The sequence below is a fragment of the Phyllostomus hastatus genome, unplaced genomic scaffold (assembly GCF_019186645.2).
Source record: "Phyllostomus hastatus isolate PE091 unplaced genomic scaffold, TTU_PhHast_1.1 phas_contig_152, whole genome shotgun sequence".
NCBI lineage: Eukaryota > Metazoa > Chordata > Mammalia > Chiroptera > Phyllostomidae > Phyllostomus > Phyllostomus hastatus.
The window spans coordinates 15,476,613-15,504,288 of NW_025333622.1; the positions used below are offsets into that span (position 1 = coordinate 15,476,613).

General features: G+C 36.8%; 1 protein-coding gene and 1 pseudogene across 1 annotated transcript in view; one reads left to right on the forward strand and one right to left on the reverse strand.

Annotated features, from left to right (window-relative positions):
- ADIPOR2 (adiponectin receptor 2) overlaps positions 1 to 27,676 on the forward strand; it is a 92,974-nt gene that overhangs the window by 19,925 nt on the left and 45,373 nt on the right. The window contains exon 2 of the mRNA XM_045830507.1: positions 20,380 to 20,636. Coding sequence (XP_045686463.1) covers positions 20,466 to 20,636 — 171 coding nt within the window. The 5' untranslated portion in view covers positions 20,380 to 20,465. The remainder of the gene's footprint in view (positions 1 to 20,379; positions 20,637 to 27,676) is intronic.
- On the reverse strand, positions 8,162 to 9,160 carry LOC123813463 (annotated as a pseudogene).

The window sequence follows — 27,676 nt, forward strand, 5'->3', positions numbered from 1 at the left end:
ACATTTCAAGGATATAGTTTGATGAGGAAATAAGATTGCTGGGTTCTTTTCTCTCTCTTTTTTTTTTTCATTGCTAGTTAATATCTACAGACTTTGGAAACTAGATAAGCAGGTATTAGATTGACATTTGATAGTTAAAACTTCAGAATACTTACATGTATTCAGTCATCCAGTTACTATTATCATATATATGTGTTCTGAAGTTTGAGACTTAATTTTGACTTTAGGAGAATTCATTCTGTAAATACGAGTCTTAATTTTCTTAACTGTTTCTTAGAAACCACTATAAATCAGTTAGTTTAAGAATGACAACTTTCCTGACCATTGTGGTTTAGTTGGTTGGGTGTCATCCTGTAGTGAAAGGTCGCTGGTTTGATTCCTGGTTAGGGAACATGCCTGGGTTGCAGGTTGGGCCCACGGTTGGGGCACGTATGAGAGACAACTGATACAACTGATGCAACAGATGGGTGTTTCTCTCTCACATTGATGTTTCAACCCCTCTGTTTCTTTCTCCCTTCCCCTCTCTAAAAAAATAGATAAAATCTTTAAAAAAAAGAAAACTTTATTTTTCTTTCCTCTTGAAAGGGTTTTTATTGCATTTTTAGTACGAGAAGAGTTGCTGTAAGGCCCACAGATAGTTATTTATAAGGGATTCTACAGTTTTCTTTTTTCCTTCTATTTTCTTTTAAAGAAAGATGTACTGTATTTTGCCGTGTATAATGCACTCCCATGTATAGTGTGCATCCACGTTTTTGGCCTAAACTTTCAGGAAAAAAATCTTTCAATTTAATTTAATTCAGTTATTTACTTATTTATATTTAGAAACAAAACCTAGGCCAGGGTATTATTTTGCATGTGATACCGTTGTTGCTTTCTAGAGTTACACTTTTAACACATAAGCATAAATAAAAGAATTAAAAACGTGTATATAGATATGAAATTAGTACTACTCATGTATATAATGAGCATCCTTATTTTTCCCTCAAAAATTTGTGTAAAAGCCCTGGCTGGTGTGGCTCAGTGGATTGAGTACCAACTGTGAACCAAAAGGTCACTGGTTCAATTCCCAGTTGGGGCACATGCCGGTTGCAGGCCAGGTCTTGGGGGGAGGATCATGTGTGAGGCAACCACACATTGATGTTTCTTTCCTTCTCTTTATCCCCCCGTTTTAGATCCTCTCTATCTAAAAATAAATAAATAAAATCCTGTCTATCTAAAAATAAATAAATAAAATCTTTTTAAAAATTTGTGCAAAAAAGTGTGCATTATACACATCAAAATACAGTAAGTTGTTTTGAAACAGTTTACATTGGCTGTGGATAAGAAGGGTGGGAAAAGGTGAGGTGGGGGCAGTTCAGGATAGGTAGATAGTCTATAAAGAAGACTTTTCTGTATTGGTTGTGGGCAAGAGTCCTGAAAGTTCATGCATAAACAAGATGCTGTGGCATGTGGGGGTTGGCTTTAAAAAAACAAACAAACAAAAAAACACCTTTAGATAGGCCTCTGGAGGTTGATTCAAAGTTTCAATGTACATTCAGGAATGAGGTTTTGACCTGTGCTTCTGTTAACTGGTTAACCAACCTGTTACCTCTTCCTTTTACCCTCTAGACTGCTGAAATTTAACTCAGGACATCTCAGAAATTTTTATTTTGCCCTAGCTGGTGTAGCTCAGTGGATTGAGTGTGGCCCTGAGAACCAAAGGGTCACTGGTTCAATTCCCAGTCAGGGCACATGCCTGGGTTGCTTGTCAGATTCCCAGTTTGGGGTGTGTGAGGAGCAACCACACATTGATGTTTCTCTCCCTCTCTTTCTCCCTCCCTTCCCCTCCTTCAATAAAATAAAATAAAATCTTAAAAATAGTGAAAATTAGTAAATAAAATAAGTACAAATTTAAGAAATGAAATTTTTTCTGGTCAAAGTATTTTGTGAACTTACGTTTTTATTTCTCTTGAGTACCTTTTTAGTAGAATGGCTTAGTCATATAGTGTATTTGCAAGTTTCTTCAGTTATTAATATTAATCTCTTAATGTGCCTAATTTATAAATTAAACTTTTCCATAGGTGTGTATGTATTAAAAAAAGCATAGTATATATGGGTTATAGGTTTCATTATTATCCGTGGTTTCAGGTGTCCATTGGGGGTCCTAGAACGTATCCCCTGTGGATTGAGGACTACCGTTTATTGCTCAGGACATATGTTTGGGTTTTACTGAAATTCTATTAAGTCTTTGAAGGTACTAGGGACTGAATAATTTGACTATGTAAGCTTTATTATTTTTGTGTATTTGTATTGGAAAGAAAACATTTAGTGAAATGGAATATATTTTGTTTGTTTGTTTTTAAGATTTTATTTATTTTTAGAGAGAGGGGAAAGGAAGGAGAAAAAGATACCAATGTGTGGTTGCCTCTCACATGCCCCTTACAGGGGACCTGGCCCGCAACCCAGGCATGTGTCCTGACTGGGAATTGGACCAGTGACCCTTTGGTTTGCAGCCTGTGCTCAATCTGCTAAGCTATACCAGCCAGGTGTTTGTCTTATTTTAGTTAATTGCTGAATTGTTATCAGTTCCTAGAACAGTGCCTGGCACAGAATAAATATATAATAAATGTTTGTTAAACAATTAGCTTAATTTTATTACTCTGTCATGCTTGAAACTGACTTTAGTTTTATTTAAATGCAGTCTAATTTATAGATAAATTAGAAAATATCTTCACTTTCTGTAATACAGTAATAACATCATTTTACTTCTACATCTGCTTTTCATGGAAATGATTTGTAACTCATGTGGTATAAGCTTGGGGCATGTGATTTGATGCAGTTTCTCATGTCGGATGATAAAAATGTAGGTTTAAAATTTTTTTCTTAGAGTTTTAGACTGCCATATCACATACAGTACTTTCATAACAATACTTAGTGATTGTATAGAGTGACCTATTTTGAATTGAATGCAGTTGAGACAATTCATTTTTTAAAAATATATTTTATTGATTATGCTATTACAGTTGTCCCATTGTCTCCCCTTTATTCCCCTCCTCCCTGTGCACCCCCTCCAACCCCCATTCCACCCTTTAGTTCATGTCCATGGGTCACATATATAAGTTCTTTGGCTTCTACATTTCCTATACCATTCTTAACCTCCTCTATCTTCTGCCTACCATTTATGCTACTTATTCTCTACCTTTTCCCCCTCTCTCCCCACTCACTTTCCCGATGATAACCCTCCATGTGATCTCCGTGTCTGTGATTCTGCTCCTGTTCTATTTGTTTGCTTAGTTTGCTTTTGTTTTTGTTTTAGGTTCGGTTGTTAATAACTGTTTGTTGTCTTTTTGCTGTTCATATTTTTTATCTTCTTTTTCTTAGATAAGTCCCTTTAATATTTCACATAAGTGTTGGTGATGATGAACTCCTTTAACTTGACCTTATCTGGGAAGCACTTTATCTGCCCTTCCATTCTAAATGATAGCTTTGCTGGATAGAGTAATCTTGGATGTAGGTCCTTGCCTTTCATGACTTGGAATACTTCTTTCCAGCCCCTTCTTGCCTGCAAGATTTCTTTTGAGAAATCAGCTGATAGTCTAATGCGAACTCCTTTGTAGGGAAGTCTCTCCTTTTTTCTTGCTGCTTTTAAGATTCTCTCCCCTTTAATCTTGGCTAATGTGATTATGATGTGTCTTGGTGTGTTTCTCCTTGGGTCCAACTTCTTTGGGACTCTGAGCTTTCTGGACTTCCTGGAAGTCTATTTCCTTTGCCAGATTGGGGAAGTTCTCCTTCATTATTTGTTCAGATAACTTTTCCACTTGTTGCTCTTCCTCTTCTCCTTCTGGCACCCCTATAATTCAGATGTTGGGACGTTTAAAGATGTCCTGGAGGTTCCTAAGCCTCTCCTCATTTTTTTGAATTCTTGTTTCTTCATTCTGTTCTGGTTGAATGTTTGTTTCTTCCTTCTGGTCCACACCATTGATTTGAGTCCTGATTTTCTTCCCGTCACCGTTGGTTTTCTGTACATTTTCCTTTATTTCACTTAGTGTGGCCTTCATTTTTTCATCTAATTTGCGACCATATTCAACTAATTCTGTGAGCATCCTGATTACTAGTGTTTTGAACTGTGCATCTGATAGGTTGGCTATCTCTTTGTTGCTTAGTTGTAATTTTCTGGAGCTTTGATCTGATCTTTCATTTGGGGCTTTTTTTTTTTTCTTTTTTTTGTCTCAGTGTGCCTGTTCTGTAGTAAGGGGAGGAGCCTTGGGTTTTCACCAGGGCAGGGCAACCCGCGTGTTGTGTTGCGATGCTGTACGTGGGGGAGGGGTCTGAGAGGGAACAGTGCCGCTAGCCCCCCTCTCTGCAGGTTTTCAGTCACTTCCCCCACAATCCACAGTCATATTGAGCCCTTCTGGTGCTCATTCCCCGGGTAGGTGGGCTTGTGTACATTCTAGGACCCTGTGGGTCGCTCCAGTGAACTCTGTGAGGCTGGGAGTTTCTCCCACTGTGGCCTCAACCCCCACAGGTGTTTTCAGTCAGAGATTTGAGGCTTTATTTCCCAGTACTGGAACCCTGGGTTGCGCTGTCTCTCTCTTGCTCCCCAGTGGTTTCTCCGGGTTTATCTGCACAATCCGCCGTCTCTTGGGGTCCACCAGCTGCACCTTGCTGTGAGTCCTCTCTGCCTGGCTGCCCATTTCTGCCCCTCCTACCTGGATAAATGTTTCTTCTTTAACTCCTTGGTTGTCTGTCAGACTTTCATACAGTTAGATTTTCTGTGAGTTCTGGTTTTTTAAAAATTTTTGTTATCCTTCTTTTGGTTGTGTGAGAAGGCACAGTGTGTTAATTTTATGCCTCTGTCTTGGCCAGAAGCCAATTCAGGTTCTTGAAAGACAAGTTATTTCTTGAGATGGCCATATCATAGGAGTCCTATAACTTAAAAAAATTAAGAGAAAGTTCATTATTTTTCTCTAACCCCTTGTTTTTTAAAGCCTTCAAACTTAGCTTTGTACTTTTGGGGATGTCATAAAACAAATAGATTTTTTTTAGAATTGAGAATGAAATAATTATTTTTGGAATGTTTATGGTATTTGTCAGATTTTTAAAAAGTTAGGTTTATTGAAGTACCGTTTACATTCAGTAAAATGTACCCTTTTTAGATGTACAATTCTTTGAAAAAGTTTTAAAGATTTTATTTATTTTTAGAATGAGGGGAAGTGAGGAAGAGAAACTATCAGTTGGTTGCCTCTCATATGCCCCCAACTGGGGACCTGTTCAGCAACCCAGGCATGTGCCCTGACTGAGAATCAAACTGGTGACCTTTTGGTTTGCAGGCTGACACTTAATCAACTGAGTCACACCTTCCAAGGCTCTTTGAATTTTGACAACATTGTTGAAGGATTTTCGATGGCCAACAGTGGACTTGATTTCTAGTAGGCCTAATGCAGGCCCTGAGCAATAAGGGTTTGCATTTTTTCCAGCATTTTGGAAATCTTCACAGGAAGATTCCCATTAGGTATTTCCCCAATGGTAAATGAAAGTAGCAGTGTGGGGTAGGCTTTCATTGGCTTTCGTAATAATAAGATTTGCCTGGTTTCATCTGAATAAAGTTGGTCAGTAGAGTGGGGGCAGTAAGTCAGAACAGGTTCCATGTGATTTTACTTAAAAGTTGACCTACTTTATGCTAGGGAAAAAAAGTAGTATACATGATACAAAGTGTTGCCTGTCTTTGTATCTTTAAAATAAACTGCTGTTTGATTTGAAATGTTTTTGTGCTTCTAGCAGTTAAGATTTTGTGAGCAGAAGGCTTGAGAATGACTGTCTAAAAATCTAGATGTTATTCCTTCTCAGTTATCCATTATCTAATTAAAAATTTTTTAATTTATTGATTTAAGAGAGAGAAAGAAAAATATCAGTTTGTTGCACTTATTTATGTATTCATTGGCTGATTCTTGCATGTGCCCTGATCAGGGATCAAAACCACAACCCTGGCGGTGTACTGGGACAACACTCCAAGCAACTGAGCTACATGGCCAGGGCAACTGTACCATTATTTTAAAAGAACTAGATCAGTAACATATGTTGGGAACTTTTCCCATTTTATCACTTAAATATTTTTTCAGTTATCAGTTTTGTTTTATTGACATTTTTCTACTCATAATGTTCTGAACGGGAAGAATTCCAATTGTACTCAATTGTTTTATTGCTTCTGGTGTACAGTAAGGGCTCATGTTCTCCATTTCTTTACTGTTTCTTAATATTTTCAACATTGTTATAAAGTACAAGGTGCTCTCACGCATTTGAGAACAGTTTGTGATTCAAACATAGAGGGTAGTGGATAAGAGCAGTGACTTGGGTGTTAGGCTAGTCTGCCTAACCCCAATCTCCAGGCCATGGAGTGGTCAGGCCTGTTAGGAACCGGTCCTCACATCAGGAGATGAGCTTGAATGTAATACTCTTTAATCATCCTGAAACCATCCTCCCAACCCTGTTCTGTGGAAAAATTGTCTTCCACAAAAATGGTGCCTGAAGCCAGAAAGGTTGGGAACTGCTGGATTAGATAGATTAGTTTGCGATTTATTAACATAGTTAACTCAGGCAAGTTATTTATAATTTATCTGGGTGTTTTATCATTTCCAAAATGGAAGAAATAATCTATCTCCCAGGATTGTTGTAGAGATTAAAGAGATAATCTATGGGAAATGTTCTTTAAGCACTCAGTACATGTTAGCTGATTTTATCCTCTTCCTCCTCCTCCTCCTCATTCAGCAAAAATTTTTGAGCTCCTCCTTTGCATTGTAGATAGAAAGACTGATTCTAAAGAAGGCTTCCTGACCCTAAGATGTTTTGTTTTCATTTTTTAAAAAATAGTTCAAGGATTGGGTATTCCAAATGAATCCAGAACTGCTTTTATAAATAGATTCTGAGATTTTAAGAGATGACACCCCAGGTCAGAACATTTCAAAAGCTAATAGGGTTTTCTGAGTCAGTAAACTTTCTTTTTTAAGATTTGTTTTGAAGAAAAAGATTGACCTGAGGATTTAAGTCAAAGGAAAATGTTATCTTAAGTGATAGAGACTTGCTGTTTTTGAATGAACAAGTGAATGATTCTTTCATAGTGTATTATAGAAAAAAATCAAAGTTTTCAGTAGAGATGTGTTTAGAGAGATTTATTATGACATGTTTTAAAGACATTTTTATATTTTCAAAATACTATTTTTAGGCTGTATTTTCTGTTGGTGCTTCTGCAAATGATTTTGCAGTTTTTAAAAAAAGATTTTATGTATTTATTTTTTGAGAGAAGGGAAGGAAGGGAGAAAGACAGGAGGGAAAAACATCAGTGTGTGAGAGATACACCAACTTGTTGCCTCTTGTATGCCCCCTACTGGGAACCTGGCCCACAACTCAGGCATGTGCCCTGACGGGGAATTGAATTGTCAACCTTTCGGTTTGCAGACCGGCACTCAATCCACTGAGCCACACCAGCCAGGGCTGAAATGATAAATAACAACTAGATTGTAGGCAAGGTTCTGGAAGGACATCATTCAGTTATGTCAAAAGTGCTGTAATTGGGGCACTGGTCCTTTTACTCATCCTTGGCTGCCCTTGGCCAATACCTTAACACCTTTCGACAAGACTGGTGCTTGGTATTTAAATTGAGTATGCAGATGATATTTTATTGAGTTGTACACTTGAAACTTGTGTGGTTTTATTAACCAATGGCACCCCAGTAAAGTCAATAAAAATATCACACATTTGATATTTTACTTTTATTTTGAATCGATAATACATTCACATGGTACAAAATTCCAAAGATATAAAAATGTATATAATAAAATTTCTCCCACTCCCACCCCTAAGCCATCTCTGTCTTCCCTTATTTTTCTCCTTTTGTAAAAGTGATGGCATACTACATGCTGTGTACAAAAGATTTATGGATCCGAGACATTAGAAGTAGCCTGAATGTTTAATATTAGAAAAGTAGTTTAATACGTTACAGTGGAAGCATAAAGTAGAAATATGTAATTACTCAAATATTTACAAAAGCTGTTAGTGTAATTTGAGTATGTGTTTGATGACCTTTGTTACAAATGTTACAAGTGATGACTTGGAGGGCGTCCTGTCAGTGGAATCACCAGAACAGGATCTCTGTCCTTTGGGACCACACATGTTGCTGACCTTCAGTTTACTTCCTGATCTGTTTTGCCTTCTGGGTATGGTGTAGTTTGTATACACTCTGTACTAATCTGACAGGAAGGGGACAGGGACCTAAAGTGCTCCTAGCAGCTTTGAAGATCTAGAAGCAATAAGGAATGGTCTGTAGGCCTAGCTGATTCATTCTCTATTGGATGATTATTTTATCTCCCTGGGTGTTTCTCTCATGGTGTCCAAATCCACTAAATAATGGTGTCAATAAATGTACTGATGTCAGTATATGTGGATGGCTCCTCTAGGTTCTGGTCATTCTTATCAGTAGGAACAATCTAGGTGGCCAGTGGCCCTCCACAAGAGATTTTGGTAACTAGCCCCTGAACTCGGATGGAATGAACTGAAGCTAGAAAATTGATGTCACTCTTTTCCTACACAGACATTAACAGGTTGGCCTTCTGGGACATTGTGGATGGTTGGGTGTGTAGCAATTTGGTAAAATTCTGGGTACAAATCAAATGGCCCATGATACCCTCTGAAGAGTTACACACAGAGAAGGATAAGAGTACAAACAGGAAGAGTGTTCCTAATACCAGCTAATTTGAATGTACAGCATAATGCTCCAGGCAGTGTCACTGAAACATGAAGTGGTGACATTTTTGAAGTGCAGAAAGGGCCACAGCACCAGAGAGACATGTAAGTGGATATACAAGAAAAAAATCTCTTTTCTTTAGGAGGCTGAAGAAAATTATAAACCAAATATACACATTGGAGCCAAAGTAAGCCAATATGGGTAACCTAAATTGTGAATATAAAATCTTTGCAGTAGATACTCCATAAGAGAAGCCAGTGGGTAAGACCAGGAGAGCCAAAGCAATGACTACATTAAAATTCAGAAATCCACTAACTAAATAGAAATGCTAGGGTTCTGTATTGTAAAGATCAGGTCCATGTGGAGTACAGACAACATATACAAAACAATGTTGAGTGATGCAGTCACCAACTTCCCACAATAGTAGGTAACTACTATTCCCATAATGTCGATAACTACCGTAGGCAGCAGAAATTCTGACAGGTACTATAATGGAAACATGAATAAGTGAGAAGAAAGGAGTGTTTAAGAACCTGAGGGGTTCTTTGCTCCTGAATTTATTCTTGAAGTGTGAGCAGTCATTCCTCATTCATTTATTTGCTACGTATTTACTGAATACACCTACTGTGTGCTAGTTGCTATTTTAGGTGCTGGGAATTTAGGAGAGAAGACAGAAGACGTGTGGCTAAGTGGGTTGAGCACTGGCCTGGGAACCTAAAGGTCGCCAGTTTGATTCCTGGTGGGGGCACATGCCTGGGTTGTGTTCCAGGTTCGCTGTTAGGGGTGTGCGAGAAGCAACCGATTGATGTCTCTCTCACACATGGAAGTTTCTTTCCCTCTCTTTCTCCCTCCTTTCTCCTCTCTCTGAAAATAAATAAAATCTTTAAAAAAAGGTAATGTCTCTTTTCTCAGGAGGAGTTGAACAATTAGAAGATTAATAGTACAGTTTACTGAGTTGGGGAAGACTAGAGGGTAGAGGAGGATAATGATGAGTTGTATTTGGTTAAGTTTCAGATGACAGATACCCCATGTAGATAGAGATTTTATATTTGGTAATAGGATATAGTAGTATTCTGGAGTTCAGAGGTTAGGGCCAGAATATTTGAGAATCATTGACATGTATCCTCTGGAGTTGGTAATAAGGATTTCATTGGTATGACCTTGTCGAGTGTGGTCTCTCAGAGGGAATAGAAGCTAGATTGTAGAGAGGTATGCAGTGAGAGATGGAATGAGAATATAAGGTTTTGGAGTAGAAGTGGCAACTATAGAATCCTCTTGGAGAACTTTTCTTGTGAAAAAGCAAGCAGAAAAATAGTTATTAGGCCTAGATTTGAGTTTTGGTTTTACACTTGCTTGGATGCAGTTATTTGAGTACCTTCTGTTAAGATACTTTATATACCTTACACAATCCTCTTTAAAACATTGAGGTAGATATTTTTTCCTCTTGTGACATGAGAGAGCTTTTTCTAGGGAAGTTAAATGACAGTCCAAGAATTTACCTGTATTTGGACTCACTCACTTTGATATCATATACAGGGCACTTTTCATTATACCAAAATTTCCCTTGAACTTTTATGAACTTGGTCAAGTCCCATCTACCTTAAAGTTTTTGAAAGGATTACAAAATGAAAGATTTGTAAATTCTTTATAAGCTGTAAATTGACACAGATTCCTTGGGAGAATCAATGTGATTTCCTCTTGTAAAGTGAGAAATTTTAGTAGGTAACAATACAAATCATGTAGCTAATTGTTACGTAACACAAAAAGCTAACTCATTACAGTTAATAAAAGTTATGCAAGCCCTGGCTGAGTAGCTCAGTTGGTTAGAGTGTCATCCCGATCTGCCAAGGTTGCAGTTTGATCTCCAGTCGGGCACATACAAGAAGCAACCAGTGAGTGCATAAATAAATGGAACAACAAATCAATGTCTTCCTGTCTCTCTCAAATCAGTAATGAAAAAAATTATGCAGACAAACTTTTGGAAATTTAGGAGAAACTATTGTAGCTGCCTCAGTAATAGTGTGTTAGTCTTGTATTTTTGCATGTATACTTTGCATCACATATCACATGGTTGTAATTGTAAAGAGTGTTTAAAAAAATCTAACTCTGAACTTCTTACTCTAGATAGGATATGAAAGAATTTGGTAGACTCCAGAAAGACCCCGGGAAATGGGCAGAAATTAAGAAATGGGTCCTTTATGGAAAAGTTAAATAAGAATTATTAAATCTGGATTAGTCAAATTTGAATTAAATAGTGATTTGCAACAAACCAGTGGATATCATAATTGTCTGGAGAGCTGAACAAAACGGATGATGTCTTTTGACAGAGCCACGTTGATTAAACATTTGAAGAAACCATTGCATGTCCCCCATTGCTGGAGAAGTTTTAGAATGATTTGAAAGACTGAATGGTTTTCATTTGGTAATATAAAGAATTGAACCCATCACATATTTTGAAATCATTATGTATTGGTTTCAATTTTTAATATTAATGAAAAAAGACTAAGTATTGCTTATGTGGATTTTGTTATTTTCATACTTTTCCTGTTCATTATATGATTATGAGCTAGGGTGTTGGCCATTTATTTAAAAAATTATTTAAATTGATTTTTAGAGAGGAGAGAAATATTGATTTATTCTTTCATTTATTTGTGCATTCATTGGTTTCTTGTATGTACCCTAATTGGGGATTTAACCCATTACCATCGCATATCAGGGTGACACTGACCAATTGAGCTATGTGGCTAGGGCTAGCCATTTATTTTAAAAGTTAAATTTATGTTTTGTTAATTTTTTTTTTTAAATATCATGTGGATGCATCCTTTCTTTTAAATCAAAAACATGCCCTGGCTGGCGAGGCTTAGTGGATTGAGTACTGGCCTGTGAACTGAAAGGTCGAAGATTTGAGTCCCAGTCAGGGCACATGCCTGGGCTGTGGGCCAGGTCCCCAGTTGGGGGCGTGTGAGAGGAAACCTATTGATGTATCTTTTGCACTTCAATGTTTCTCTCCCTCTCTTTCCCTTCCTCTCTAAAAATAAAAATAAATAAAATATTTAAAAACAAAGGGAAATGCAGAAATTTAAGATGTCATGACACTGTTGATTTTTTAAAAATACTGGTTTGTCATTAGTATTTGTTGTGATCAGAGACTTCAGAATCTTCTGATGTGACTGCTCGTATTTGAACTGTAAGGTGCTTGATGTTTGGCGGCCTTGCTTTCTCATTAGTGATCCTGTTCTACCACCAAACTCACAGGGCATGATTTCAATTAATTTTGGTGCTTTGTCTCTATTAGCTTATTTAGTCCTCACAATCATGTTTGAATTAGAGATTGTTATTAATTCTTAAAAATTAAGTTACCATCTACCATCACTTTTGAGGTTGTTAAAAATTAGGGCATTGCCCTGGCTGGTGTGGTTCAGTGGGTTGATTGCCGGCTTGGGAACTAAAAAGTTGCTGTTTGATTCCCAGTCAGGGCACATGCTGGGTTGCAGTCCAGGTCTCCAGTTTGGGGGTGTGTGAGAGGCAACTGATCACTGTTTCTTTCCGTCTCTTTCTCTCTCCCTTCCCCTCTCTCTAGAAATGAATAAATAAAAAAAAAAAAACTAAAATAAAACTAGAGCATTAAGTCTTAAAATTCTAAGGGCCAGTGGTATCATGTCTTTTTGTATTGGTTGATACACAGTGAGTGGGAGTAGAGTAGTAGTTTAAGTCAAGTGGCATCACTGTCTAGGTCTATAATTAGATTATTATTCACTGGCAGAGGATAGGCTGCAAAATAAGTTCCATGATTTTGTTGGCTTCCTCTAAGGTGAAAGAGCCAATTTCAAGGTGACTTGAAAGTTGTATACTGAAATTACTTGAGTGTAGCCTATCATTCCACACTGAAGTTTGTGTTTGGAGTTGGTACATGGTTAATGAGATTTCTGTATCAAGTTCATGTTTTTCCTTGAATGGAAACCTGAGTGGTGCAAAATGTTCTACATGATAGGGTTGGTATGTTGTGTCCCTCATTACCTCTTCTTTCAGACTTCAGTGTGAAGTAGAAATATAGTGGCTACAAATCTGAACCAGTAATGGAATGGGATTATTTTTAGGAATGGAATAGTTTATGTCAGTAATGGGACCAGCAAGGATATTAAATGTACCCATTTTCTTTTTGAGTAGTAGCTAGTTTTTTCTTTTTTAAATCATTATCAGAAGAAGTACTAGGTATGTTAATGCAGACCTGCTTTAGGGAACCTTGCTGGAAGATTTTTATCACATTTTAACTGGCAAGGAAAGGAGTAGTGTCTCTTAATTTTATTTAAAAAACTGTACAGTGATGGGGAGAGGGGTCTTCTGGGTACTAGAATGTTGTCTCTTGCTGATTAAACATCATTTATACTTTGAGAACTTTGGGTACTTTTTGTGCTTTTCTGAATGTATATTTTTACATCAATAAAAAGTTTACTAGACAAAAAAAAACAGTATAGTACTAGAGTATATTTTACTGAAATGTAGCCTTCATTATCTTACTTCACAGGTCTTAAAACTTTAATTTGGTATCTTTTTTCTTTACTTTATCAGCTGTGGACTCCGTGGGATTTAAACTTAGCATGGTTTTGGAAGTACATTTCTATCCCCTTTATTCACCAATTTTTAATGTTACTGACTTTTAACATTACTATTTTTTAAAAGATTTTATTTATTTATTTTTAGAGAGAGGGGAAAGGAGGGAGAGAGGGAGAGAAACACTGATGTGTGGTTGCTTTTCATGTGCTGCCCACTGGGGACCTGGCCCGCAACCCAGGCCATGTGCCCTGACCGGGAATCAAACTGGTCAGGGCACCTTCTGGTTCTCAGGCTGGCACACCAGCCAGGGCATATTTTCTTTTTATTTATTACCCAAATAAGAATTAGTGAAGTGAGCTTTTCTTTGCTAATATTAATCACCTATTAATAAAATTATAGAAGTAGCACCAGGAGTGAGACTGACTGGAAACAAATTTCTAGTTCTCCAATTACTATTTGTTGGTGTTAGTCAAACTGTCTTGCTTTACTTTCACAACTATAAACTGGGGATTCTGGTAGTACCCATTTCATAGGATTTTAAATAAGGTAATTCTTGTATCTTATTTAAAAGACATAGTGCCTGACATATAATAAATACTAAATATGTTCTGTACACTGATATTATCTTTTATGGTGATAAAGTGCACATATCATGAAGTTTACAATTTTGACTATTTTTTCTTTTGTATTGGGGTGACATTGGTTAATAAAATTATAGGTTTCAGGTGTACAATTCTATAATACATCATCTGAATATTGTATTGGGTGCTAATCACCTACTGCCCCAAGTCAAGTCTCCTTTCATTGTCACCTATTCCCCCTATACCCTTTTCTGCCTCTCCCAATTTTGATCATTTTTAAGTTTACAATTTCAGTAGCCTTAAGTACATTCACAATGTTGTATAACTGTCACCAGTATCTAAGTTAAAACTTTTCCATCACCTAAAACAAAAACTTAACCTTTAGCAATAACTCTGCATTATTCCCTCTCCCCAGCTGTGATAACCTCTGTTCTAACTGTTGTAGCATGAATCTGAACTTAATCTCTTTTATAGCTGAATACTATTCTATTGTATGTTCATACCACATTTTGTTCACCCATTCATCTGTTCAGGGATGCCTGTGTTTCTATGTTTTGGCTATTTGGAATATTAGTGCACAAGTGCCTGAGCCCCTGCTTTTGATTATTTTGGGGATATACCTAAGAGTGGAATTGCTGAGTCATGGTAATTCTGTGTTTAACTTTTTGAAGGACCTATTATTGTCTTAATCATCATTGCCATTATTTGGTGAGGTAGATGTATCAATGATCTTTTTTTTTGGAAATTATTTTTAGCACCTAGATGCTGTTAGCATTGTGGTATACATGTTTTATTGGGAAATTATGTGCATGATCTTTTACTCCTTGCATTGAAATTTTTGGTGTGGAATATTATGTATAATACCGTGAAGCTGGACTTGTATTCTGTTTTTTCTGTTTTTAATTAAACTTTTCATTTTGAGCTAATTGTAGTTTTAATCTAAGAAATAACAACAACAACAAATCCCCCATACACCTTGCCTACTTTCTCCCAGTGGTAGAAATTTTGCAGAACTATATATACTACATCCATGATGTTGACATTGATATAGTCAAGATTCAGGACAATTCTGTCACTCCAGTGATCTTTCATGGTGCCCTGTTATAGCCATATCCAGTTCCCTTTCACTCCCATGCCTTTCTTAATTCCTGACTACCCCTGTCTTCTTCATTTCTATATTTTTTATTGTTTTAAGAATATTATACAATAATGGACTCCAAAAAGTATGGCACTTTTTGGATTGGAATCATATAGCACGAAAGTTTTTGAGATTACCTCCCCCTCAATTTAAAAAATTATATACATAACATAAAATTTACTATGTGAAACATTTTTAAGTATACAGTCATGTTGTACATTTCATGTTGTTTTGCCACCATTAACACCATTCATCTACAGAACTCTTTCACCTTGCAGAATGGAAACTCCATACCCATTAAATAGTAACTCCCTCACTCCCTTTTCCCACCAGCCCAAGGCAACCACCATTTTACTTTATGTCTCTTAAGATTTTGACTACTTTAAGTACTTCATATGAGTGGAATCATATAGTATTTTTCCCCATGATTGGCTTATTTCACTTAGCATAGTATCCTTAAAGTTCATCCAGGTTGTAGTTCATGTCAGAATTCCCTTCCTTTTTGAGGCAGAATAATATTGTATATATAGACCATATTTGGTTTAACTGTTCATCCATTGGTAGCACTTGGGTTGCTTCCACATTTTAGCTATTGTGAATAATGCTGTTATGAATGTGAGTATGTGTCTCTTCAAGACTCTGCTTTCAGTTCTTTTGTGTGTATACTCAGAAGTAGAATTGTTAGATCATATAGTAATTTTGCTTTTAATTTTTTTGAGGAACCACCATACTGTGTCCATAGCTTTGCCTACTCTTTAAAAATGAGGCGAACATAAAAATTAAAGCCACAAAATAGGTGAAGTAATACATTGTACCAATCTATCTAGGCAAGAATCCCAATTTAACTATGATTAAATAAATAAATTTAATTCCTTTTCTTTTCTTCTCCCCCCCCCCCCCCCCCTTAGAGAATGGAACATTTGTTCATCTATTCAGGAGACTTTTTTTGAATGTCTACTATGTATCTGTTGTAATTTGGGTTTCAGCAATGAACAAAACAGAAGTCCTTGCTTTCATGGATGATACAAGCCATTGGTTTTTAAAAAAATACCTTTCCTGGAATAGAGGTAGATTTTTAGACTGGAGGTGTCAAACAATTAAGCTAGCAATTTGTATAGATAAAAAATTGATTTTGAGGTACCAGTTAAACAGACTTGGTGCTTTTAAATAATATGATAAGTTTACCTTATGCAGTAGTTGGTCCTCTGTATCCATGGATTCCACCTTGTTGCTGATAGACCTACGGTAGTCCGTCTGTACAGATTTTTTACTTTTTGGCATTATTTCATAAACAATACAGTATAACACATTTTTACATTGATTTAGGTACTATTAGTAATTTATGGATGATTTAAAGTATATCGGAGGATATGCATAGGTTATATGCAAATGCTATGTTATTTTATTTATTTATTTTTTTAAGATTTTATTTATTTTTTAGAGAGGGAAGGGAGGGAGAAAGAGAGAGAGAGAGAAACATCAATGTGCGGTTGCTGGGGGCCGTGGCCTGCAACCCAGCCATGTGCCCTGACTGGGAATTGAACCTGTGATGCTTTGGTTCACAGCCCAAGCTCAATTCACTGAGCTACACCAGCCAGGGCAAAATGCTATGTTATTTTATATAAAGGGACTTCAGCATCCTTGGATATTAGTATGTGCAGGGGTCCTAGAACTAACCCCCCTTGCACCCCTAGAGTTGACTGCATTATTTGAAGGGGAAGTGAAGTCTAAGCAGTGAGAATTTTAAATTTCCTGTGTATATTAATTTCTTACATAATAACCAACTGGTGTGGGCTTTAGCATGAAAGCTGTTGGTATCTGTATATTAAGTTTATGCCCATTCACTTTGATGAGTTTTCCTTTTTTCTTTCTTTTTTTTTTAAATCATTGTTCAAGTACAGTTTTCTCCCTTTTACTCCCAATCCAGCCCACCCACCCAACCCTCCCCACTTCCCTCCCATTTCCACCCTCCCCCTAGTTTTTGTCCATGTGTCCTTTAAATTTGTTCCTGTAAACCCTTCCCATTCTCCCCTGAAATTCCCTCTTCTCTCCCCTCTGGTCACTGTCAGCCTGTCCTCTTTTTCAGTGTCTTTGGTTATATTTTGCTTGTTTCTTTGTTTTGTTATTTAGGTTCCTGTTAAAGGTGAGATCATATGGTATTTGTCTTTCACTGCCTGGCTTATTTCGCTTAGCATAATGCTTTCCGGCTCCATCCAAGCTGTTGCAAAGGGTAGGAGCTCCTTCTTTCTTTCTGCTGCATAGAATTCCATTGTGTAAATGTATCATAGTTTTTTGATCCATTCATTTACTGATGGGCATCTAGGTTGCTTCCAGCACCTAGCTATTGTAAATTGTGCTGCTATGAACATTGGGGTGCATAGGTTCTTTTGTATTGGTGTTTTAGTGTTCTTAGGATATAGTCCCAGCAGTGGAATTGCTGGGTCAAAAGGCAGATCCATTTTTAGTTTCTTGAGGAAGTTCCATACTGCTTTCCATAGTGGTTGTACCAGTCTGCAGTCCCACCAACAGTGCCCTAGGGTCCCCTTTTCTCCACAACCTCTCCAACACTTGTTGTTTGATGCTTTGTTTATGATGGCCATTCTGTCTGGTGTGAAGTGGTATCTCATTGTGGTTTTAATTTGCATCTCTCTGATAGCTAGTGATATTGAACATTGTTTCATGTGTCCTTGGATTTTTTTTTATGAATTTTCTTACTGTAATTTTTTATTCAGTTGCTTCTGCGTTTTATAAAGTGTGTTATAATGTGTAAATAGTTACAATTTTCATATTTTCTCTCTTGTTTAACTGTCTAAAACCTCCAGGACAGAGTTTAATAATGGTGATAAAGGACACTTTTACTTTCTACCTTTACCTTAGAGTTTTAGAATTGATTGCTTTGGGTTTCAAAGTATTGCATCCAAGTAGGAATTCATTTTATAATTAGAGAGAATGCAAAAGAACTAAAATGTGTAGTAAATTACAACTCCAGTGTTCTCCTTTTGGGCTCTTTTGTTACATCTTTGGGAACCTGGAGGTTCAGAAAATATATTTTTTTCTTCAACAATTCTATTTTTGAAACCCTAAAATATATTGGTAGGTCTTCCTCCTTTAGAGTATGTAAAATGGTGAATATAATTAAATTTTTTTTGGAGATTTTACAGTGCCTAATGTTGCGCATTCTTTTATCGTACTTGTAAATTTAGAAAACGTTGATAGGACTGTGTTTTGGTCTCAGGTCTTTCCTGGAAATTGATTTTGTAAATGCATTTTTATTTTATGGAGAATCCTTACAGATTTTTTGGGAAAACTTATTTATTTGCTTTCTGTTTCTGAGTTCAGGATTATAAAACAAATCTAGTTAATAGGGCACCCCATGTATATTCTCCTTAATGAACAACATGCCTTTATACATAGCTCCTGCTTATGAAAAGTTCAGTGTGGTTATATTTCAAGGCTACTTTGCAGAAAGTTTTATTGTACTTGCTATGTTGAGAAAAAGATTTTGATTCTTTAGTTTGCTTGCCATGTAAACAGAATGACTTTAGGGTTTGTCTCTGTAAGAAATGTCCAGATCTGCAGAGAATTTTTATAAGAGTTTATTTAAGCCAGGAATCAAGTTCTCAGATTCTCTGGAGAATGCCAGTTTTGCAGTTTCTTTTATATTTTTGGAATTAAGAAGGGAACATAAAATTACCTGAAGGTTGGAGAAAGCAAGGCACAGTGTAGTTAACAAGACTATTTGCGTCCAGAGAGGTCTGATAAAGGATTACTTGTAGCATCTCAAAGGTGTGTTAACCTAAATTCACAAGAACAATGGACAGGACTTGCTTAAACCTTTCATTAAAGAAGTTATAGGCCTGGAGCATGACTAACCACCACTTAGGAATTTATGATCATATCATCCTGTAAGGCTACTTTCCATCATTGGACTTGTCTGTTTTATTAAAGAACCCCTTTTTTGTTCACAGGTTCACGTTCTTAAACTTTTTTTCTCTTTTACTAGTCTTAATTTTTTGGGTAGTAGAAAGCACACGAACTTCATGAGGGCCAGAATGACCTTGGTATAAATTCCAGCTGCTCTTTATTTATAGACTGATGGCTTTGAATAAATTTACCTAATCTCTGAGCCTAGTTTGCACATGTGAAGTGAATGTAAATCAGTACTATTGTTCTCTTTTTCAGAATTGGGCATTAATAGCATCATTTATAATCTCAGTATTATAAATATGCTAGCTCAGGCTCTTATGTGATAGGCACAAGCCCAGGTTTGGTGATCCTTAAAGTATTTTGTGTTTGTTATTGCTCTCAAAACTTTGAAAACCCTTAGAGAGCCCTGCAGCAAAATCACATGATTTATGCAACTAACAGACTAACTCTTTGTTTAATTAGAACTCTTGGACTAAGTCTTGTGTACTCACATGTATGAACACTAAGTACACCTTTTACCTCTTATGGTTACCAGGTCCTCCCACTTTGCTCTACTCCTCTTTTTGTACTGTGATTTAAGAGGGAGAGGGCCAAAGACTTAAAATGTGTACTCTAGGAAACTTACTGCAGTTCATTTTAGAGAGATATTTAGGACTTCTGAAAGTATTTTTACAAAACACTTAAGAATATTTAAATATCAACTATTCATTAAACACGTGCATAGCATTTTCTTGGAATTTGCAGGAATATAAAAGTATGCTCCGATTCTGAGTTTCTTCCAGGGTAGTCTAGTTAGAGTTCAAAACAACTCAAAAATATTGAAATGTCAGATATTAAGCAATTTAAATGTAAAAGATTACCAAAAATGTATGCTATATAAGTCAGGAGATTTTGTCCTATGTATTTCATACAAAGCATGGTGAGTTTTGGTTTCCTCGTAAAATAGCAGTAAAAGTTCCCTATGGAGGATCATTACATCTAAATGAGAATAAATATGTAAAACCCAGCTACAGTGCATAAAATCCACATATATTCTTTCTGTACTTAGGTATGCTTATAATAAAAAAAAAGTAAGGTGTATTATGTGACACAAATATGCAGGTAGAAGAAAATGAACAGTAAATCTTCTCATTCCAAGCCCTAGGTTCTTTCCTGTTCATTTCTGTACCAAGAGCACAATTTAGAATATTTCCAGTAATTATTCTATGTACATATGCAATTATATTTTTATAATACGTAAGTGGGAACATACTGTAAATGTTTCCTGCTTTTTCACTAAAAATAGATTTTGGCAGTCTTTCCTATCAGCAAATGCATGTTTTTAGACATGTTGTTTTATTGTTATTGATTTCTGAGTGTTTTATTATTTCAGTGTATAAAGTGTGTAATAATATAACCTCTCTTTTTCCCCAGCACTCATTTAATGTGTTTAAAATGTTAACTTAAAACCTTTCCCTTTTTAGGGTTAAATCACTATCCTGAAAGTCCATCCTCCCAAGAAGAAGGGACAGAAAGAAAGAGCTCTTTGTAAGAAAAGCTTGTGTATCCCATGAACGAGACAGCGGAAAACCGATTGGAGTGCAGCAGGACTCCTGAGCCAGAAATACGGCTCAGAAAAGGGTACCAACCTGATGGTACAGAGAGAAGTGATAATGGCAACTACCAAGGAGATTTGGAGCCTGTTTTAGAGGCATCTGCTCTTTCTGCCCATCATAAAAAAGTAAGTTGAGGTGGCAGGATGGTAAGTAAAGCAAAAGTTTATGGGAGTGTGGCTGGAGAGAGGATAGGATTTTGAAAAGGAACCTTGAGCACATTTGTAAGTTTTGTTCAGGATCATTTGCAGTCTCTTATTCTTAAATTAGCTAGGTACTACTCAATTTCGTAGTTACGCCTTTTCTGTTGATACTTAAAATCATACTTAACTGCTTCATCTTGTTTGAGGAAGGAAATGTGTAGTGCTTTAGTAATGACATTATTGTTTATATTTTGGAGAAATTCTAATTGTATTCTGCAAGTACTTCTTCATGTATGGGTTATCTCTAGTGCATACATTGGAAGTCAGTAGAGTACTGAGAAAGGAAGGCAGATTTTAATCTTTCACTTCCCAGAGAAAAGAGCAGCCTTTATTCAGGCCACCATAATAAACCTAGAGAAAACAAAGGTAGAAATACCTGTAAACAGCATCAGAAAGTCATTGCTATAGATATTTCGCTATGTGCTTTGGAACCTTGGAATTACGCAGCATGCATTCAGTGTTGTGGCTCAAATGGTTGGTTATTGCCATTAGTAGTTTGTGAAATTAATTTTGGTATTACAAGCAGTATTTAAAATATTAAACAGCAAAAGAGAATAAATATTATTGAGCTGCATGCATACATTAATATACATTTATTTGATGAAATTATTTAGTTTTATATAGATACATGTTTATGTATATAGATAGGAATAATATGCATTTCTTACTGTGGGTCATAGTTAAAAACATTTGGGCCTTTAATTGAAACTGCATCTTTACCATTCATTATAAGAGATGTGCTAATTATGTGGGTAATAGTGGTGCCGGTGTGAACTTCCAAGGGTTGTCTTGGCCATTGAAATCTTATATAAAAATTTCACCAGGGCTTTGTAACGATATAGGCTACTGTGACAAGAAATTTAAGGTTATTTCTTCTTTTATTCTTGGTTACATTTTGTAAGCTAACTTTGTACTAGATTGTGCTATAGTGACTGATCATTTAGATGTGTGCGTGCGTGTACTCCATGTACACAGGCTGATTAGTAATTTATAGGATTAATAAAAAAGTATGTGCCTACAATAACTGTGAGTGTAATTTGGTCTTAAGTTAGCATTACTGTTTAAAAAGAAGTTTTTCAGATATCTTAGGCAAGAATTTTTTTTCACATTTAAGGCTTTGCTTTTTTGTTGCCATTTTATAGTAATATGTACTAGCAGCTAAGACATTTCCTATTTGGGCTGAGCAAGGTGTTTTTCTCTCAGGCCTAAATAGTTGTATTCAGCTAGTGAAAATTATCACTAGGTTTGGATGAGTGAAATTTTTACTAAGGCCTAAATAGTTGTATTTAGCTAATGAGCATTATCACTAGGTTTGGATGAGTGAAATTTTTTAATCTTTTTTTTTTTCTTTCTTGTAGTAAACACATAACATGAAATCTATCTTCCCACCTTCCAAAGATGTGCATGTTGGGTTAATTGGCAAGTTTACATTGTCCCAGTCTGAATGAATGGGGTTGTCTGTGAGTGTATCCTGTGGTGGAAGGGTATATACTCCAGGGTAGATTACTACCTTGTGCTGGGAGAGGCTCTGGCTATCTGTGACCCTGAACTGGGATAAATGAGTTGGGAAATCATTCTCTTACTTGTTTTTATTAATTGTTCTCGGATGCATGTACAGCTATATTTATTTCATTGTTTAATATTAAAAGTGCTTTGGGTCTTTATTTAGAAGTTTGGTAATGTTTTTGTGACCCGTGGTAATGTTTTTGCTATAGGAAGTTAATTCTTAGTTATATTAATTAGCTGATGGTAAAACTGGTTTTGTTATACGTTGTTTCACTTAAAGTTGGAGTTTCTAAAAACCTATTGGTGTCAAGTGAGGACTTAGTGTACATACACCTTGTTGTACAGTGGATCTCGAGAACATACTCATCTTGTGTGACTGAAACTATACCCCTCAGTCCCTGGTAACTGCCATTCTATTTTCTTCTTTTGTGGGTTAACTAGTTTAGATACTTTATTTAAGTGGAATCACATAGTATTTGTTCTTCTGTGATTGGCTTAACTTTACTCAACATAATGTCCTCAAGGTTTGTCTGTGTTGTACCATATGACAAGCCTTCTTTTTTAAAAGCTGAATAATATTACCTTGTATTTATTTACCACATTGTTTTTATCCATTTGCCGACTATAGACATTTAGGTTGTTTCTACCTCTGCTACTGTGAGTAATGCTGCAAATATCTCTCAAGATACTGGTTTCAGTTCTTTTGGATAAATACCCAGAAGTGGGATTACTGATCATACGGCAATTCCATTATTAATTTTTTGAGGAACTTCTAGACTGTTTTCCAAACCAGCTGCATTATTTTACATCCCCAACAATGCATAAAGGTTCTGATTTCTCCACAGCTTCAACAACACTTATTATTTACTTTTTTTTGATAATGGCCATCCTAACATGTGACATGGTATCTGATAGTTTTGATTTGCATTTACCTGATGATTAGTAATGTTGAGCATCCTTTTCATATGCCTGTTGGCCACTTGCATGTCTTCAGAGAAATGTTTATTCAAGTCTTCTGCCAATTTTTAAATCAGGTTATTTTAAAAACATTTTTTTCATCTTGCAAGATTTGAAATTTTTATTTTTTTAATATATTTTATTGATTATACTATTACAGTTGTCCCATTATTTTTCTCCTCTTTATTCACCTCCACCCTGCACCCTCCTCCCACCAGCTTTCCCTCTCTCCTCCCTTTTAGTTCATGTCCATGGGTCATACATATAACCCATTTGACTTCTCTATTTCCTATACTATTTTTAACCTCTGCCTGTCTATTTTGTACCTACCATTTATGCTTCTTATTCTCTGTACCTTTTCCCCCATTCTCCCCATGCACCCCACCCCCCGCCATAACCTTCCATGTGATCTCCGTTTCTGTGATTCTGTTCCTGTTCTACTTGTTTGGTTAGTTAGTTTGTTTTTTTGTTTGTTTGTTTTTTTAGGTTCAGTTGTTGACAGTTGTGAGTTTGTTGTCTTTTTACTGTTCATATTTTTTATCTTCTTTTTCTTAGATAAGTCCCTTTAACATTTCATATAATAAGTGTTGGTGATGATGAACTTCTTTAACTTAATGTTATCTGGGAAGTACTCGATCTGCCCTTCCATTCTACATGAAAGCTTTGCTGGATAGAGTAATCTTGGATGTAGGTCCTTGCCTTTCATGACTTGGAATACTTCTTTCCAGCCCCTTCTTGCCTGCAAGGTTTCTTTTGAGAAATCAGCTGAGAGTCTTATGGGAACTCCTTTGTAGGTAACTGTCTCCTTTTCTCTTGCTGCTTTTAGGATTCTCTCCTTATCTTTAATCTTGGGTAACATAATTATGATGTGCCTTGGTGTGTGCTTCCCTTGGTCCAACTTCTGTGGGTCTCTGAGCTTCCTGGACTTCTGGAAGTCTATTTCCTTTGCCAGATTGGGGTAGTTCTCCTTCATTGTTTGTTAAAATAAGTTTTCAATTTCTTGCTCTTCCTCTTCTCCTTCTGGCACCCCTATGATTTGGATGTTGGAATGTTTAAAGTTATCCAGGAGGTTCTTAAACCTCTCCTTAGTTTTCTGAATTCTTATTTCTCCATTCTGTTCTGGTTGACTATTTCTTCCTTCTGGGCCTTTGATTTCAATCCCTTCTGGGCCTTCTGGGCCTTCTGGGCCTTCGATTTCAATCCCAGTTTCCTTCCCTTCACTATAGGTTCCCTGTATATTTTCCTTTATTTCACTTTGCATAGCCTTTACTTCTTCCTCTATTTTGCGACCATACTCAACCATTTCTGTTAGCATCCTGATTACCAGTGTTTTGAACTCTGTATCTGGTATATTGGCTATCTCTTCATTCCTTTAGTTATATTTTTGGAGCTTTGATCTGTTCTTTCATTTGGGCCATATATTTTTGTCTCGGTGCACCTGTTACGTAGTGACTAGGTAGAGTCTTAGTTATTCCTCAGGGTGAGGCAACCCACATTGTCATTGCTGTGTTGTGGTGCGCTATGTGGGGCAGGGGTCCGAGAGGGAACAATGCTGCCTGCTTAGCTCTTGGCCAGCTTTCAGTGACTTCCTCTGCTACCCACAAGCAAATCGGGCCCTTCTGGTGCTGATTCCCGGGTGAGTGGGTTTGTGTATTGTAGGACCCTATGGGTTTCTCTAATGAACTTTCCTTTGAGGCCCAGAGTTTCTCCCACTGCTGCAGTTCCCACAGATTTTTACAGTCAGAGGTTTTGAGGCTTTATTTTTCTGTTCTGGAACCCTGGGTTGCACAGTTTATCTCTCTCCCCAGTTGTTCTTCCCAGTTTATCTGCACACAAACGTGGCTCCACCCGGTCCACCAGCTGCTGCCTTGCCTCGAATCCTCTCTACCCCAGCTGCTCAATCCACCCCTCCTCACCATCTGGATGAATGTTTCTTTAACTCCTTGGTTGTTGGACTTCTATACAGTTGATTTTCTGGTAGTTCTGGTTACTTTTGTTTTTAAATTTGTTCTTGTCCTTCTTTTGGTTGTGTGAGGAGGCAGTGTATATCTACCTTATGCCTCCATCTTGGCTGGAAGTCCTATTTTTATGTTTTTGTTATTGAGTTCTTAGGAGTTCTTTTTTTTTTAAAAAAGATTTTATTTATTTTTTAGAGAGGGAAGGGAGGGAGATAGAGAGAGAGAGAGAGAAACATCAATGTGTGGTTGCTGGGGGTTATGGCCTGCAACCCAGGCATGTACCCTGACTGGGAATTGAACCTGCGACACTTTGGTTCACAGCCCACGCTCAATCCACTGAGCTATGCCAGCCAGGGCAGGAGTTCTTTATATATTTTGCATATTACCCTTTATAAGGTCTATGGATTGCAAATATTCTCTTTTATTCCTTAGGTTATGTTTTCACCGTTTATTGTTTTCTTTGCTGTAAAGAATCTTTTTAGCATAATGTAGTCTTATTGTCTAATTTTGCTTTTGATGTCATGTCCAAGAAATCATTGCCAAGATAAAAATTATGAAGCTCTTCCTCTGTTTTCTCCTAGGACAGTTATAGTCTCAGGTTTTATATTTAAGATTTTTTTTTTTTAGTTAAGGCATTGTGAAGTGATTTTTTATATGGTATAAGATAAGGATATAATTTCATTTTTGGGCATACCATTTGTTGCAGAAACTGTCTTTTTCCTATTGTGTAGTCTGGCCACTCTTGCCAGACATCATTTGACTATATATATGTTGGTTTATTTCTGGGTTCTCTATTCCAGGGGTTCCCAACCTCTGGGCCATGGTCCAGGTCCGGGCCTGTTAGGAACTGGGCCACACAGCAGGAGGTGAGCTTGAATGTAATGCGCTTGAATCATCCCGAAACCATCCTCTTACCCTGGTCTGGAAAAATTGTCTTCCATAAACTGGTCCCTGGTGCCAAAAAAGTTGGGAACAGCTGCTTTATTCTTCCATTGTTCTGTATTTTGTCTTTATGGCAGTACCATACTGTTTTGATTACTGTAACTTTGTAATATGTTTTGAAGTAAGGAAGTGCGATGACTCTAGCTTTGTCATTCTTTATCAAATTTTTATGACTATGCAGGATCCTTATTTCATACAAGTCTTAGTATTTTTTTTTTTTTCTATGACTGGGCTTATCTCAAGGGAAGTAGAAATGCAATAAGCAAATAGTAGAGGGTTGATCAGGTTATTGAACACAGGATCATAGCCTTATAAAATAGGTTATTTAATTGCCCTGAGTTGTTTTTGTCATATGGCATAGGATAGTACATGATGTATGTGTTCCTTTCCAGTTAAAAATAAGGTTCAGATTTTTATCAATTTCTTGATATTAAATGTTTTCAGAGGTTTTCAAATAATACGCATTGAACTGTTCTGGAATATACTCATATCCAGTTTAAAGAACTGATAGTGATAAAGTAATACCTCTGGCAGTTTCTAGGAGTGACTGTAACTGAATGCCTAGGAAAGGCTGATGGAAGTGGAAAGGAGGAAAGGAGAGAGTGTGTGTAGGCATTTCAAGTAACAGAACAGGAGGAGTAATGTGCAAGGTACTGAGTCTGAAAACAACTTGGCATGTTTAAGAAGTGTAGTGAATGGATGGGGGGAAGATGGTAAAAAAAGATGAAGTAAGAAACATGTAGGTAAGGACTCTTGTAAGCTATGACATGGAGAAGTGCTTTGGATGCCATTAGAAGGTTTTAAGCAGGGAAGTAATAAGACCATATTTATGTTCTAAAAATTTAAGTTTTGGCCCTCATGGGAAGACAGTATATTATGGGTGCATTTGGGAGGGGTGATAAAACTGTAGATGAGCTAGGAGGCTGCCACAGAAATTCATGAGAGTAGTTTAGTCTGGGTTGGTAGTGATAGTGAGTGAAATTGGCAAGAAGTGGGTATATTTGAGCTATGCTTTGGAAGTAGAGTTGACAGAATTTGCTGGTGGATTGGATGTGATGGATAAGGGAGAAGGAATTGACAAGAATGACTCTGAAGTTATGATACGAGTCATTGGATCAATGAGTGTTACGATACTGTATTCTGAGACAGGAAAAGCGAAGGAGGATGAATTTGAAGTGTGGAATTCCAGAGCGGTCTGTGCTGCAGATGATCATTTAGGAAGTAGCTTCAGTATAGATGTTATTTATAACTATTGAAGTGGTTAAGGTTACATCAGGGAGGAAGAATGAAGAGAGGGATGAGAGAAGGGTGCTAGGATTCAGCCTGAAGAATGTCAGCATTCACAGGGTCTTTGAAGGAGAGCAAGCAAGTAGAGGAAGCTAAAAAAGAAAAGTCTGTGAGAGATAGGAGGAAAACCCAGGAAAATGTAATACCACAAAAAAACAAAAAAGTATTTCAGGAAGGAGCGGGGAGGGAGCTGTAGTTTGTGTCTGGGGCTGCTCAACTCTAGATCAAGGATGAAAAGGATGAAAATGTGACCATTGGTTCTGGCAACATGGTGTTCATTGCAGAACTTAAGAGCTGGACAGTTGGGAACGGAAG